We start from the raw sequence: 17,399 nt of genomic DNA on the forward strand, positions 1-17,399 counted from the left end.
CTGTCCCAGAAAACTTTCCAGGATGTAATTAATGATGTACTGGGGCCAAAGAGCTCCTCATACAAAACCTGTCAGAGCGTTTCTGGGAACTATACCTGAGAGATAGTTTGCCAAAACATGATACCGTGGCAGTCTTCATATAGAGGCAAACCCATAACATATGGGGGTAAACACATCGGAAGGTGGTGCCCAATACCCAACAGCAATGTACTCCAAGGATGCCATGACCACCAGCACTGAGAGCGTTCCCCCAGGCTGGACAGCAGGTCTGGTGTAGGGAGTTATGGCTTCTGGGCATGCGGTCCTGCTGAGTCCTTCAAATTATTTTAATTTAAAGCCTCATACTGAATTCCCAGCAGAGCCTAAGGAGAAGGAAGGAAATGTGCCAAAAGGAGAGAGAAACAAAATATCCCCGTAACTACACCTCTCCTTCTGATGGCCGCTCTGCACAGCAGGACTGAGATGCGCTTTAGCTCGCTCATCTCCGGAGTAAATTCTCCATGTTTTGATGAGGATTCCTACAGTGCTTGAGGCACTCTCTAGAAATCACTTCAAATGCCAGCATCCCTTTGAAAGCAAAGCTTACACAGATCCACCGAAGCCTTCCCCTGCTGCACAACACTCCCCAGACCATCGGCAGAGACCCGCTAAATTTCAAATAATAAGGAGCAGAAAGGGCAGCGGAGACTCTGCTCTGAAATTCAGGGCCATTTCTGAGGGAAACAGAGAGGCTGAAACAATACCTATCCTGGTCTGTTTTCCCCTTCCCAGATGTACAGTAAGAAACAATTTTAAGTGAGCTGTGGAAGAATGGGTGTGTTTAACCTTGCGGCGTGGGATAGGAAATCCTTTCAAAAGGAAAATAAGCTTCAACCCTACTTTTACCTTCCTAAACAGACCGGTGTAAGACCTAAACAAACAAAAACGTTGAAATGGTCCCTGACAGGCTGAAACAATGCCACCTCTTTTTTTAGAGGCTGCTGTTTTCTGAGCTGTGTTATTTCATAGCAACTCAAGCGGCCACTGGATAGTTAAAGTCTCCTCTGACTTGCACTGAAGGAATGTCTCTAGGAGGAGATTTGAATCGGTTCAGAGCTTGGCAATGAAGAGGCAAATCTTGGTCTCTGACTGCATGTCCTCCTAAGAGATAAACTGCAGCTCAAACCACAATTATGGGCTTGATGCAGAGATTATTGGAGGCAGACGCCTGGCTTGTGTTCAGCAGGACTTCAGGCTAAGGAGATGATAATAGTCCCATCTGGCCTACAAAACCTGTGACACTGTGAATTTTTAATGTATCCTTGAAAAGATGAACTTAGATGCGATGCTAGGCATTCTTCACGTCGTCTTCTCCGCAAACAGATGTCTGCGCCCTGGCTCCTGTGCATTGTAAGCGACCCTGGAGCTCACCAGATTTGGGGTTGCAGAGCACGGGGGGGCTGCTGCTGAGCGTTGGGCTACTGCTGAAGTACCCGCTGCTGCCACAGCTACTCATGCTGCTCCTCCGTACTGCCGACACGATCTTTATCTCCTTGGTGGGACTCACTACAAACAGAGAGAAAATACAGAAAGGGAACTGATATCAATTACTGAGCCCATTTCCTTGGTTTCTTTCGCTGACAACACAGACAAGGGGTTAGTGTGTTTTCCATAGTTAGAAGTGTCATTGCATGACTATGATATACTCATGTATACTGTAGCTAACATGATGGTTGCACTGGTCCCATGGCAGTGTCTTCTATTAGGCATTTCAATATAGGGAAATAATTTTTTTCCATTTTTCCTACTACTTCCTCTTTATTCTTTTGGTTCTCGCTTGATATTGCTGTACAGCAAATGCTGCAGGACCTCTTCCCCTCACTTTTACTCTTCTTGAAAACTCCACATAAAATATATGTCTAATTACTTTGGGCTGGGGGGCATTTTAACCTGTTCTGTTTGTTCATGGACACTGATTTTTGATCAGCATCTGACATGTTATTGATATAGGAGCTAAAAATTTGATAAATTGAGTGAATGGACAATCCTTATGAGCAGGGACACATGATACCCTGCCCTGCTTTTTTCAGATAACCACTACAACCCCTCGTCTGAAAAGGATTGTTTAACATCCCATGGAGTCGCCCTACCGACAGCAGTATAGTTGATGAGTCACCTGAGAGAAAACTGGTGTGTTTTCTGTTGTCATGGTTCTGCTTGCGCAGGCAAAACGGGCTGTCGTGGCTTTCTGGCATCAAGCGAGATTTCTCAGTGAGGAGCTCCATTAATCGTCGCCGGCGGCGGAAATTCATTCTGCACTGGTAGAGCAAGGTGCTGTCCATAAAATGGTGCTTGTTGGACACTGGGAAAAGAAATGGATAGAAAGTCCATGCCTGGTAGGACTGAAATGAGAGCATACCTATCTGCAATGTGTGCACTGCCCGCCTTGGTGCAAGGAAGCAAAACCCAGAGCTCCCCCTCTGCAGACTCAGAAAAAGGAGGAAGGTGGTCAGCTTCATGCAGGTAGCTTCAATATACAGGCTTTTATAGCGTCGATAACAAAGTAGAAACTTTAGTGGCCATTGCTGAGAGGAAGCTTTTACACTACCTTGATTAATGGCAAGCACTTCTTTCTGTCAAGTGGAAATGGAAGTACTTTATCTTTCCGTGACAGGTTGGATAACGGTCCATCTCCAGGCACACTCCCTCTGTATGCCGTTAGGTGCTGCCGGTCACTACAGACCAGACTCAGCTCCTTACATCGATTTTTTTTTGTATGTTCATCAGTCTAGGGCAGCCCCTGGGAGCTCTGACTGACTACCTCGTTCAGAGCTACGAGACCTGTGTATTTCCTCTGTCTTGTTCACCACAGACACCGTGTCCCAGACACTTCCTGCAGGCCACTTCCTCCCCTTCACACGGATACGCAAGGTTTGGGAACAGGCACCTGGCCAAAAAAACATTTCTTACATAATGAACAGAAGTCTTAATTACAACCTGTTTTGACGCTGAGAGCAAATCCCAGGTTGCCAGTGTGAGAGCAAGTGCGCCGAGCCAACCCGCAGACTGCAGCATCGCCGTAACATCTGCGTGTTCGCTGCCGCTGATGCTGCATCTTAATAGCGATGAAAAGTGCAGCAGTTGGACGGAGCTCCATGCCAGGCCCCAAAACTGCTCTGTCTCCTTCAGGGCTTGATCGCAGGAACTCGCTGCGTTAGTACTGCAGGATCTTAAATTGCTGCAGTAGATGTTTTGGCGGCGTTTTCTCTGTCTTCATCTAGCTCCTGTGATCACACTCCACAGAAATAATTTCCCACAGTTGACCTTCTCCATGAAGGATCTGAATTCTGGATTTACCTAGTTTATAAACTGCATTTCTTCCAATACTGAATCATAAGAACTGGTGGGTTATACATATTTATATGTAAAGTGTAAACAACAACATAGATATGCACTCAGACATCAGCCAAGTCTTACACTTGATTTGGCCTCAGCCTCCTACCACAGACACGGAACTTTTGCCTTGCTCTTGGCTCTGCCCGGCACATGAGGTCCAAAAGCAGCAGAGCCCAAGGCGTTGCAGCAGATCCGGAGCCTGGAGCCACGCTGGCCCCCTCTGCCTTTGTCCTCATCCCCAACACACTCTTTCTAGCTCTCATCCCTTCGTAACGCCTCTGTGTATCTCAGACTGCTCTCCATGAGCCCCACAGAATTACACCACGTACATGATAGCCTTGCGAAAAAGGCAGTATTTAGACATGAACTTCCAGGATGTGATTTGATACGTGAGTTGAAGGAATAACTTCAAAGAGGGAAAAAAGCTCAGTCACCTCCTGTAGCAGCTGGTGGTCTCACAGAGAATATTCATGCCAGGGATGTCAAGTAAGTTATCATGATCTAGACAATAAAGAGACGATGGTCCTAGCCACGGTCCTCAGGACACAGCCCTCCGTATGGATACAGAAACCGCCATATGGGTCAGACTGTAAGTCTACCTTGCAAGGAAGCCTGTCTCTTGCTTGCCTGTGCCACTGTCAGAGAGGGGACACTCTCTGTACAAGCGGACTTTTGCCTTTGGGACACAAGGAATAAGCAGGACACAGGAGCTCTCTGAACTGCACGTGCTTGTGCCCGAGCTGCCAGGCAGACCATCTGCCCCAGCGTCCCACAGCGTGGCCCAGGCTGGAGGGCATTTCTTAGAGTTTTGGAAAAAGGTAGAGTTTTGAAACACAACCTTTTTTTCATGAATAAAGCAGAAAGATCATGCCAGTCAGCCAAACTGTGATGTTTCAAGTGCCATCTACACAAAAGATGCCTGTTACCTCGATTGCCCAATTCTGTTGAAGAATTTCAGGAGAGCCAGTGCCACTTGGCTCCTCTCTGCTTCACTTTGGTGCTGAACCTCTTGTTTCCTCAAATCGGCTGTATACATCCTCCATGAGCAAAATGGCTTTGCTAAGTCAAATTTAGCATTGCAAGCAATTCATTACTGTGTTCTGACCTGCTGCGGTGCTCGGCATTTTGGACACATATAGTACGCAATACTATTAAACAACGCTTCCTAAGGATCACTGTTTTTGAAGAATGGAAATACAGGAGGAGAGATTTGGAGACGTGCCTATATCCACAAAAGGATTTGTTATTAGAGGCAGAATTAATACGTAGGTGTTCACAGCTACTAGTTTCATTTTCAGACCACTGACACATTAAGTAAAAGCAGCGATAGCTAGCAATATCCTGTGACATTGTTAGAATAACCTGACACAAATACAAAAACCTTCCTTTATTATTTTTAATGACATCTGAAAGAGTTCCCTGAAACTTAAAAAGACAAGCTCTGCTTATTCAGCACGGTACTGGGATTCATAACGTGGAGTGAGAAAGGGCCCCACAAAGACTCACTTGGAAGCAGAACTACTGTTGCCAACTGTTTACAAAATAAGAAATATCAGTATGGTTTCTGATTCAAGTTAAATATTATGGCACTACAGTTCTTAAGTAAAACTACTCCGTTCTGTTTGTGTCATTAACTGAAGTGCTCTGCCAGTCTTCAGAAATTATGATAATCAGAGATCAACAAACAGCCGCGCTGCAGACATTGCAAAGCACTCTGAAATTCTGGAATAATCATTGACCATGAAACTACCTAATATAAACTTTTTTACGCCAAGATACAGACCGTATTTTAGAATAACAATACTTGTTTTGACTGAAATCTTGTAACATTATATACTTAAAATAGCGAAGCTTAGATCTTACATTGAAGTAGTTCATCCCTGCTGGAACTATTTTAGTGCATGGAAGGGTGAATTTTTATACAATAAATGAATACAAGTGGAAAAGGTAAGACCAATGGCTGTATGTTGTAAAATATTTGTATATGATTTACACATCAAAGGGTTTGTAGCCAGAATGTTTATGACAAGTAGTATTAGTACAGACACTGGAGTGCTCATTGATTTTCATAGTTTAATTTCTCGTTTCTACTGAGAGTTCACATTTCATGTGAGTGTTAGAATAACAGCATGCATCCTCAGTTTGAGCAAATAACTTATTTGTAACACCATGTATCTTTTTGCATATCGCTTGACTAAAAGGTAATATTTACGTGCATTTAAGGAGAAGCTAAAAAAATAAATAGGAGTAGTTAGCTCCAATGCCTCCTTGTACATACATCAAATAAAATATCTCACCAAAATTACTGGTGTGCCCCATGGGGCTTTTTTTTTTTTAATCATCAACTTTCTGACATACGCATGATTTGGGATGAAATTTCCATGCAGGGACTCTGCCTAAGGGCAAGCATATCTGGAACAGTGTGGAAAAAAGGGTTTTCCACATCACGGATCAGAAGGCAGAGGTTGGGGAGCTCTCCTCAGGTGCAGTGGCTGACTTCCAGCATTAACCAGGAGGAGCTACGCGTGCCCTCGCCCTTGATAAATCACAATACGTGAATGCCAGATGCAGAGCACGGGCAGAAGGTTGTTTTTGTTACGCTTGGAACATGCCAGGTGAGAGGTGCCAGCGCAGGTGTGGGTGCTCAGCGCGGCTGCTTTAACAGTCCGTGTCTTGCTGCAGTCAGCAGAGAAAAGTGGGAGTGAAAAACTTTTCCAAACTGATTGCAGAGTGCTGGGAGGACTGCACAGACTTGCTCGGGAGGGATTTCTTTGAAGGTAATTCAGAGGTTGTTATCTCGAGCTAACGTGGAGTGTTGACTCAGAGGCAGCAGCAGATAAACTCGTGGCAGCTGGCAAAGCTCTGGCTCCAGGTATCTGTCTCTCTCATAGAAGTTGCTGCCTCCAGATAGGGACTGACTTAACTACTCCTGAATTAGTTCACTGTGCTTCATAATGCAGCATAGAAAAGCAAACTGGCACCCATTTCAGTTTGTCTTAGATAGTCAAGCCATGGCTGACAAGTATCAGGACCTGTATTTGTACGTGAGGGATGTAAAGAGCAAGGTGGGGTGACTTCATGGGTTTCTCATTCCAATTTAATTCACCGGTGCTCATGCGGCAACATGTTCAGGTTACGATGTGCACCTTATGAAACAGAAAGAAACTGTACCAATGAGAGTAAAGAAAATATATGGTGACTGGCAATTTCCAAAATCACAAAAGTGAATTAAGAGAATTTCTGGTCCTGGAGGGAAAGGCACCGACATTAATTCATAGTGACAGATGTCAAACTTTGGAGGTACGGTCACAACCCACTGGTCTAATCTCCCACAAACACAGGCCACAAAATTTCTCCCAGAAACAGAATTAAAAAACTATCTCTTAATCTTACGTAACCACAGTTTAATCTTCCTTTAAAGCAGCCCATAATGACCACTTTACTCTTCCCCTTACGAGCTGTTCAAGCACTCTCCCTGCCAGGCAATAAAGATTTAACTCAAAGCTCAATGTGTTTAACTTTAGCAGCTAATCCCTGGACTTTGTCACCCCTTCATCAGAAATCTGGTCAAAAGTCTTTGTAAAAGAAGTCTGTGAAGTGATGAAGCCAACTCTCAAACATATCTTTGATCAGCTGAATAAATAACACCCCTTAAATCCTGACTTTTTTTTAACCCTCCTCAAATTCTCTTCAGACTTTATCCTTCCTAAAATCCGGCTCTCAGAACTGGATGCTCACAGTTACAACCTCACTCCCCTTCTCTCACTTGCTGTTGCCCTTTTTGTACATCTCAGGCTCACAGTAACAGTTACTCCAACTGTACTGCAGTAAAAGCGTAAGCTGGGAACTATTTGTGGCCTGTACATCCTCCTTTCCCTGCGCAGCGTTACTTCATGCTGAGGAGCGGAGCCTGTGTTCTCATTTCCTAGAGGTATTGCCTTCTAGTTATACCATTAGTTATAGGAAAACACACCTCTTCTGGGGTAATGACCATTTAATTAGTGGAGTTCAACTGTTTACTGTGTCATCTATCCACAGAGTTTGCAAACTTCATCGGCAAGGATTGTAGCTGGTCATTCCCCATTTATATTACTATTAAGAAGAGAAAAATCAGACTATTTATTTTGGAAGTTCTTTGATCGGGAGCACCTAATGTTGTGGCTTCGGTGCTTCTTGTGCCTCGTTGCTTCACAGTTCCTGTCCAGATACATAAAATATAAATTGCAACGTCCGCGCAAATCTTCTTTCAGCTTCTGATTCTGACACAAAACCCGGGGACCTGCACGGGCCTCAGCCAGCCTTTTCTTTTTTCTTCTTTTGCAAGGAGGCTGATGCACAGCAGAGATAGAAACATTAGCTTTACATTGATTTCATAGAACTGAGGAGGCTTTAGAAAGTACAAAAGCCTATTTTAATAAATGGTGTGACTCATGCCTTAAAAATCAGGCCATTTTCATAACTGGCTTTTCCCCTAAATCCTTCCCACCACTTCAATTCCCCATGATTTTTAGCGCTGATAATCTGTGTACGTCTCCACCGCGGTGATGAATGCTTTCTACCAGCTGAAAGCCGCAGTTCCCAGTAGGCCCCAGGCAGCGATGAACTCCAGCTGCTCCGCACGTCCCCAGAAACACGACGCTGTCACCAAGCTTGCCCGTGGCTGGGGCCGGGGAACGGCTGCTCCGTGTCGAGGGGAAAGAGATCAAACCTCCCCGAGGAGCCGGATGAGAAGCTTTTCTCAAGAGAGCGGAGGACATGCTGAAGTGCGCGCTTGTTTGTCTGTGTGAGCGTGTGCTGGTGCCGGCACTAAGAGGAAGAGGTTATAAAAGCATTAGCAGAGTATATGGAGTTCTCAGCGCTGATATGTCTTTCCCCACTTACAGACAGAGGCAGCACTGGACGCTTTCCAGCGGTGCACAGCACATTCCCGAGCCTTTCGCCGCACGAGGCAGCGGCCCCAGTCTATTCGCAACTATACTGCATCTTTTTACCGAGGTAGTTTCCTCTATTAAAATGATGTGAAACCCAGTTTGAAGCTGCAGGAGATCATTCTGGACCTTCGCTATTACTGGCCGCAACAGTCTGTGTCTTCACATAGCAAGTCACAGACGACCATACCAGTTTTGACCTCTGAAGTAACAGGACATTGCCCCCACAGAGTTGACGTCGTATTGAAAACAAATGCAGGGTGAGAGACACACTGGCGGGCTGCAGGGAGTGACGGGGGCTGCTGGTTCATCTGAAGGAGGGGATGGCCCGAGCTGCTCCCGCCAGCTCCCAAAGCGTGCCCAGGGAAGGGTCTGGCTCCAGTCCCGTGGCCTTTTGCTTCCTTGCTGCCCTCTCCTAAGCAGAACCGGTGTTTAAAAGGGAAGGAAACAAATCAATGCTGTAAAATAATGCTTGCTGCGCCCATCTCCTCTGTGCCTCAGGCCTTTTGCCAGCTCGGTCTCGGTCCCTTGCCAGAGAAGCGGTGGAAGTGTGCGTGTCCACTTTGCCTTTTGCAGAGCGAGGGTGAGCCCACGAGCTTGGAAAACACTGACCAGCTGCTGAGACGCGCGCAGCGTGGCTGCTGGGCTCTCAGCTGATCCTCGCCCCGGCTTCATGCTGCCCACCGCTGCCGCGCAACCCTGCCACTCCTGCTCATCTCTCTTCCACTCCTGCCTTGCACCAACGCACGTGCAGCCAGAGAATAACCAACACTTTATTCTGCATTGGACAATGCTTTTCCCACTCCTTTCAAAGCCTTCCTGTTTTTCTAAAGCTAATCTGGCATCTGCAAATGCATTTTAATAATGGCACCTATTCAGATTTGTTTCCTTTTGCACATTGATGAATTCCACCTGCTTGGAGCTCCCTCAAATCAAGGAAGAGAGACTACAGATGTTCAGTGAGCACAGGGCCTTCATCTTGGATTCCCTGCACCATGTAAACACAACACTTGCATTTCCATCTTTTATGAATGTATAAATGCTACGTAGAGTGTAGATAAGCCCACCTGCCAATGTACTCAACTGGCATGTTGAACTCTTGGCACTGCAGCTGCACTAAATGGTCTTGTTTTCTCATTCGGATTACAAGGAATTCGCTTTGAACGGACAATGGATCTAAGCTTGAACTGCTTTCATTTCCACTGACCCTCTCGTATAAAACTGCAAGGCAGATCCTGGCCTTGAAGTACGAAACCCAGAGAGCTGTTCCAGCTCATCCTAGCTAAGGGTGAAGCCAGTAAGTGTGTCCAGAAGTAAGCAGGACCTGGACCTGTAAGTAAGTAAGTCCAGAAAAAAAGCTGTGGTATAATCAGAGAACCATGTCTCCCGAGCTGTTTCAATGAACTGTGGCATATTCATGTAGCACAAAAAAAGTCTAGACAACTTCTATACTGCCTTTAAAGCATTAGGATTGTGATAGACCACTGTCAAAAGTTCCTTGGGAACTGAAATACAGAGTATCGCATTAAAGTGGTATGTTCTGCTCAGTGTATTAACATTTTATTTCAACTGCCTTAAAATAGGTATATAGATAAGTGTTTCTATATACGTTTTGTCTTTCCATTAGGTTTGCCATCTATTTTCAGTTTATTTTCAAACATACGCGACTTACTCTAGCATGAAAAGCCAGCGTTGAATCACATGCATTTCAGCAGTCTTTTCAGTTTGTATATGAGGATTTATTGTCTTTAATTTAGCAAGTTTACAGAACATAGCCAACTGCTTTTCTTTGCTTCCAAATAAAGTATGGAAAGTACAGTCTGTGGCAAGGGAAGCAGAAGATGAAAAGGCTCATCTGGGTATCTTTTTTTCTGTTGCAGCTGTTAAAAACTGAAACCCATTCTCTGTCAGAAAAATAGAATTCGGTAGTTAATATGAAGTCTTCATATGTTATTTACGTAATGCATAGAGCATGTGGCTCTTTCAAAAACCAAGCGCATTCCTGCTTTAGATAAAGACAACTGCAAGAAGAGCACAATGAGAACTTGACAGAATACGAAGCTGGAAGATTATACAGTCACATGCCAAGTTCTTATTCTCCTACTTTATTACCAGGGCAAAATAATGAAAAACATGCAAAGCGGTCTTCAGATTTAGCGTAAGTAGTTGAATTCCGTCAGTGAGGTTACTGTTCCTATGCATGGGAACTGTCGAGGAAGAACTGCCACACAAGTAAACAACCAAGTTCCTCGGCATGGCATAGGCTCAGGGGGAACTGGGCTTGTAACAAAAACAAAGTTGTGTTGCAGGACTTCAAAGATGAACTGAAGGCTTGTGTTTTACTGAGTTAAATCAAGGCACCATCTGTAAAAATGGGGCGGTTTACAATTTTTTGCATAGAGCATACACAATGAATGTTTGGATATATCCAACAGCTGATGTGATCCAGGTGTTAGATCAACCAGAAAAATTATATAAAAAAATCTATGGGTTAATTTTGGAGGAGAAAACCTATAACCATTTAAGTCAAGGATTTATGGGATGGTTCAATGGCACGTATACATTGGTACCTGCAGTTGATATTTCCAAGAAAAGGGGTTCCAAAGAAAAACCTTAAATTAAGGAAGAAGTGTATATTTCACATATATAGCAAGTTTTCACTTACAAAGTAAGAATTGTCAGTTAATCATAATTGCTATTGGACATCTAAAGTAAATGTAACAACACATACTTTACAATTTTCAGAAATTTTAGATGAGAGGAAAATTTTTTCAACAAAAGCAAAAGAAATAATACTTTGTTAGATACTTAATCTACTTCCACAATTATAACAAACTTTCAACTGCATCATGCATCTTGATCTTAAAACTAAATGCACTGATCATCCTGTTAAAGGAAATTTTGCTGTATAAATTCTTTGCAAGTACAGAGTCCTTGCAAAGAACAAGGAAAATTAAATACAGGTTTTAAGACTTTTCTGCAGAGACAGGGAGATAGCATATGTCAATATTTACTGTTCTCACTAAGTCATTACAAAATGTTTGTTTTCATCTCTGAAAGTAGTTTGCACAGTGGAGTTTTGCTGATAAAAGATTAACTCTTGAGAGGTAGTAACCACCTGCTTCTGCGCTAAGCCAGCAAAACACGTCCCTACCTTGAACGCACCAGGTCTGGCCAAGTGCAATTAACTCAATAAAACTTATTAAAATTGAAAGCTGTTCTATGGAGGGTGGGGCAGAAGACACATATCATGCCTAGGACATCTTACCACATATTTACTATCATAAAATCCTAGCGCTGATAAAAAAGGAAAATAACTGCTAGCCAGACATCTCCAAAAAAGATTTTTCCACCCCTAGCTCATTCAGGAAAGCAAAGTCTATGGCCTTTCCAGAACCCATCACAAGTGTTCTTCTGCTGGCCTGAGGTTGGGAATCTGCATCCCGACCTCCCTGGAGCAGAGTGGGCAGCCATGCAAACCACCTTGTGCTGAACTCCGCTGTGCTCACTGCCTGGGGGCGGTGCTGGAGGGATGTCAGAGAGGAAATAGCACCAAATACATGCACTTGAAGGTAAGCAGCAACTTGGAAAATAGCAACAGAAAAGGAGAATGTCATCTGGCACGGGAAGGCGAGCGCTGCTGCTCAGACTCTCATTTCTCGTAGGCTCAACCGGGAAAGTGGCACACACCGTACTGTCTGTGGTACAGGGCAATCGGTACGCGTTTACACTCTACAACATACTGAAAAGTATTTCTAAATGTGCTATGGTTTGGTCACTGCCACAAAGGAAATGCAAATATTCATCTTGCAATGCACAAGATGCCAAAGAAGGCATAGGTTCCTCTTAACAGTATTAACCAGATTTTAAAATGGAAAGTATTTACCACTTGAGATTCCAGACCTTAAACCTTTCTGCAAAGCAGGCAGATGTTTCTCCATCCCCCCAGCTTCTGTACCCACCAAGTCCTCGGAGGAGGACAGGAGGACTTACCCTGTCATGTCAGTGGTGCTCTGCTGCTGGGGCTGCAGGTGCAGGGTAAGCGCTGCAGCAAGTGCCATAAGGAAGTATGAACGAAAAAATTATGCCAGGAAGGGCTGTGTGGATACCCTCTTTCCTTCTTGGACATCTCAGTACCTCTGTTTTCCAGACTGAGCAAGGGCTGTGACTGTGTGTGGATGCTCCGGCTGCCCTCTGCCTGCCCTTAGCGCATCCTTGCTTGGGTCTGATCTGCCCCAGAGCTGGCAGAGAACTTCCTCCTTCTCTTGCTGCACATGAATTTAGACCACAGTAGCTAATCTGTCTCACCGTTTCCATATGGAGAAGAACTAGGAGAGATCCAGTCTGCTAGAGGAAAGTCTTGTCTGTTAATACTACAAAGCTCTACATACCTCACCGTACTAGAAAAAGGCTTTCCTACAGCTCAGAAATGTGTTTGGTGCACTTTTTGTCCCTGCCCTTACTGGATGCGCATCACTGTGTTTATAATTCATGGTACAACCTTTATTCTGGGGAAGACCATCAGTGTTCACAAATGCAAAAAAAACCTACTGGCAATTTCACTGCCGAGACAAGCCTTCAAGAAATGTACAGTGCATAATACCCTGCTGCTTTTTTTTTTTTATTATTATTATTCCATAGTACCTGGGGGTACCGTCCATGGGAAAGGACATCTGGCTCCTATTTGTGAAAACTGGTGGTTTGTGGGTTTCGATTTGCATGCGCCAGTGGGATTTTGGAAGGAAGCAATTCAGCACTTAAGCACGTTTCATCATTTTCATGTATGGCAGGGGAAATATGTATAGTTATATATGCCCAAAGAGATCAGGAAGATTATTTTAAAACTGAAACATTTGATGTTTTTACAGCATTTATGCAATTCCTCTTAAACCGCTGTTTTCCTTTTTAAAATTAGCATCGGTGTTTGTTTCCTGTGTGAAACCTGGTTTGTGTCTGACCAATTAAAGTGAAGATAAATGTGACAGGAAGCTGTTTTGAATACAGTACCTCAGCTGCAGACTACAGCTTCTCTGAGTAATTGAAATGAAAGTCAGTATCAGTAAAAATAAATTGCACAATTTGGTTGTGGCTGGAAAATTACTACTGAGATTGGCAACTTGATGCAACTATTTCTATTACTTTCTATTGCATTAGGTAAGGCAATAAATACTTCATAAGAATAGTACAGCAGGCTTTATTTTGTTCCATATTGTGGATATCAAACCATACTGCTAGCAAAAGATTGCCTTTAGGGTAGGAAAATCTTTTATTCTCCACTCCTGCACAGTTGAGAGTCTTTCTGCCGGTTCTGCCAACAAGGATGTCAATTAGTGTCAAGTAACATTTTGGTACTGCTGATGAGATCCAAAACAAAGGGAGCATAGTCTGATGAACTTAATTCACTGTACTAAGAGATAGAAAAATACCTTTTCCTTTTTTTTTTTAATTGGACCTAGAATTCAGTGAGATGGGGGGGTGGGGGTGCGAAATGAGAATACCATTCCTGCCATTTTACAGTTTATATCCCCAATTCTGTACTGGGAGTTCTCATTTTGAGCTCTCTTCTTAGAAGAAGCCAGCATTACATGAATCTTCAAAATGCACAGATTGTATCTAGTTGCTAAGGTGAACCCCAGACCAGTTGTGTGTTAATTCTGCCAGTACTTTCATCAATATTCCTAACAAAATCTAGGCAAATTGTTTCAGTGAAATTCAGAGGAGAATGGAATCTCCTGTTTAGGAGTGTGCACAAAGCGTGTCCACTCATAAAGATAAATCTCAAGGACATCATTCAGTTTTATTTTACTTCCAGCTTCCCCATCAAGTCCGTGTGAAATCCCCACTGAGATACCTTTGCCCCAATAACAGCTGAGTGAGGAGGATGATGGTACCTTGGAGTGAGAAGGCCACTTCCTCAGCAATCAACCAATTCCCAGCGCCCCGTTTGCGGTCACTTCATGAGTTTCAGTCTCTTTCTAACAGGGCGCATCGCATGTCTTCTTGACTGCTAGAAGAGGATGTGCAGGGAAAAATCTGCAAAACTGGCCAGAGCGATCCATAAAGGTGAGCAGGGCCAGCGTCGCTCAGGAATCCTCCCAGAAACCCGGCTTGACGGGGGCAAAATTATTTCCCTGCCAAGGCGCACTGCTGAGCATTTGCCTTAGTTCCTGAAACAAAGGTTGATCTGCAATACAAGCCACATCCTGACTTTCTTAGCTCTGCAAAGATTTCAATAGCAAAGTAAATCCAGCCTTGCACCAAATGTCAAGTCCTGACTTTACTTCCTCTGCAAAAACATCAATAGCAGTGTAAATCTCACTTCCGTCTTTTTTTTTTTTTTTTTTTAAGGAAGGTTTACCATGTAAATAATACACAGAAAATTCTTGGGTAAAAATAGGAATGAAGTCATTGCTACTATGAAAAGGAGGAGTTGCATACCTTCCCTGTCCATCAAGCTCCAAGCAGTTGGCACCCTATAAATCATAGGAAGCAGCGGGGTAATTATAGAACTGGAAGCTGATTACTGTAAACATTCAGAAGTAGCTCCTAGTAATTGGAAGCTAAAGATAATGTGAGCATGATTACAACCACGAAGGAACGGTACAGGTCACTTATACCCCCTTTATCCTCTATTCCTTAAAACTAGGTTTTTCACAAAGCAACAAGCAACCTCGTCAATCTTGCACCTTGTATATTAACAACCTGTTAATATCGTGAATTGTTTGTTCTCTGTCAGAATTAGCGTTGATGTGACAACACTCGGATCACCAGGATCTGATTACTTTCCCCGTTGTGCATTAAGCAACGTAGCAAACAGCTTCTGCCAGCTTGTTCTGTCATCTCCTGGCACCCCTTCATCACTCTCAGAGGCACTGCAACGCTTTCAGGGTGGAAAATGCCTGGTCACAGAAGGGAAACTTGCAGTGAGAGTGTTTATAACAGAGATGATGGCAACATGTAAAATGGGTTTTAGCGCCAGCAGTGTTCATTTCTTCACCCTTCGGGCAGTATGGACAGAAAACTCTTGTCTCCTTCACCCTTAACAGAGGGAGCTCCTTGGTAAAGGTGCATCTGCCAGACACATTGGACTGGACCATGAAGAAATATTCAATTCTGGCCCCAAAGAAGTTACACCACCAGCACAAATAGAATAACACTTCAGCTGAAAGTGATACCCTCTTTCTTGCCCAAACATACTAGAATGACTCTGGAACATGACCAAGAGGGAAAGCTGCTTTTCTGGCATCAGATTGTGCTCCACTCCTGTCCTCAAGAAGGAAAATACACAGAACCTGTCATTTTTATTCTACATAGAGAATTTAGCTTATTTATGGCTTTAATCCCTACTTGATCCTTGCAAAGCTATTTACCTCAATTACACATATCATTGATAACAAGTTCTACAAGTTAATTACCACAAGTGTAGGAGTGTTGATTTTCATCCACATCCTTATGTAGTTATTCTACAATCCCAAATTCTAGCAGTATTCTGCATTTGAGGCAGAATTTTCAGAACTAATACAACGAGCTTTTGAAAAAGCCCCCCTTTTATTAAATAAAGTTACCTAGACTCCTATTTGAAATTATTTAGAACTTGGATATATTATGACCAAGAAAACAAGAGCCCCTCTACATGATTTGACCTGAAGAAAGTGCTACAAAAAGTGTAGCTTTTGCTACCTGGTAGTAAATTTCTCACCGTGCTGTATAATCCCGTGCTCCAAAAGTCTGCGGCCGAGCTGCTCTGCTTCAGTCCGTGTCGTGGCCTCTCCTTCCTGGATCAGCCAGTCAATGAACTCCGATGCCACGAAGGTCCGTTCGTACTTGACTCCTTCCTCTTCCCTGGCTTGCAGAAGAGTGTTTTCAGAACTCATCAGCCTGGTATGGAGGGAAAAAAAAATTGGTAGGGAAAAAGATTCTTCAGAAAAGCAACTCCAGATCTCTTCTGGCAAATCTCACTGATATTAAGCAAACATATGTGAACCTTTCACTGACTTACTAAATCTTTCCTCAAGCTATCAGTCTAAACTTAGGATGTGAATTATAACTGCTTAGTCAAGAAATTTAGGCTTTATATCCCTGCGTGAAGTTAATGCTTTCTTGTTTTTTTCCCTAAAAGAAAACAAGGGTTTCAGTTTCACATTTCCCCTATTTAGTTCTTTAGCTTCTTTAAAAGTTACTGTATAATCAATTTTGAAACAAAATTAGCCTAAAAGCACCAGGTTGTGACTAATGTGTTCAAAAATTCCTACTTAATTTTTACAGTTAGCAGGACTATGCCCCAAAGTCATTTAGATGGTTTTGAAAATTCTCCCCATTAGCTCTAAAACAGCTGCAGAAAAATTCAAGAGGAAGAAAAAAAAAGGTAGTTCTGTGGTTTGGGTGGTTGCTAAATATTTAGTGCCCAACACTTAGTGATGCAGCTGCAATCAGTGAGTTACACACCTGAACACATTTTGACATCTGAGTCTCAGAGCCTCAGTGCCTCAGTTGGCTCTGTGTAACACCAGAGTTCAGAGGAACATCGTGAGGTGCCTGTAAATCTCCCAGCAATTGGTATGTACCTAGATTAAAGATGTTAATAAAATTCTTCTCCATTCAGGTAACCTACACAAATGACACAGTATTACAAAAAAAAAGAATAAAAAAAACCCCCCTCAGTATTTTGTTAATGCAAAAGTAAGGTTGACGGTTCAAAAGAAGAAATGAGAATCGCTCCCTTTTAATACAGAATCCCACTTTTTTTGTTTTGTTGGGAGACTGGGCACCATAGGCTCCTTATTTACTAATTTCATTTTTCTTCAGAATTATTTTATTTATTATAGGCTAATAATAGGACTAGTGCTAAGACTTTCAGAACAACAGCTCAAGAATGGCATGGTTATTTCTTCCATGTAAGACTAATAAATCCCCTCCCTTCACCAACTATTTTGAAATTAAGGGCACAACTGAACTACCACAGGAATATTCTGGAAGTGCTTAATCTTTGCCTTTCTGATCAAAAATTTGAATTTCATGTAAATCTGTACATGAGCCATCTCCTTCTTAAACCGCCAGCACGTCCAGAGATCATGGAATATAACTTCACCTCCTTTG

At 43.2% G+C, this 17,399-nt stretch overlaps 1 protein-coding gene across 3 annotated transcripts in view; it reads right to left on the reverse strand.

Moving 5' to 3' along the window:
- The window catches only part of DEPTOR (DEP domain containing MTOR interacting protein), a 75,170-nt gene that overhangs the window by 22,893 nt on the left and 34,878 nt on the right, over nucleotides 1-17,399 (reverse strand). For 2 of the 3 annotated variants that reach the window (XM_075743431.1, XM_075743432.1), the window contains exons 5-7: nucleotides 16,003-16,181; nucleotides 2,156-2,341; nucleotides 1,411-1,545 (exon numbers count right to left, since the gene is read on the reverse strand). In XM_075743431.1, the coding sequence (XP_075599546.1) occupies nucleotides 1,411-1,545; nucleotides 2,156-2,341; nucleotides 16,003-16,181 (500 nt within the window). The remainder of the gene's footprint in view (nucleotides 1-1,410; nucleotides 1,546-2,155; nucleotides 2,342-16,002; nucleotides 16,182-17,399) is intronic. The other variant, XM_075743433.1, reaches the window with a different exon arrangement.

The sequence above is a fragment of the Balearica regulorum genome, chromosome 2, assembly GCF_011004875.1.
Source record: "Balearica regulorum gibbericeps isolate bBalReg1 chromosome 2, bBalReg1.pri, whole genome shotgun sequence".
In the NCBI taxonomy this organism is placed as follows: Eukaryota; Metazoa; Chordata; class Aves; order Gruiformes; family Gruidae; genus Balearica; species Balearica regulorum.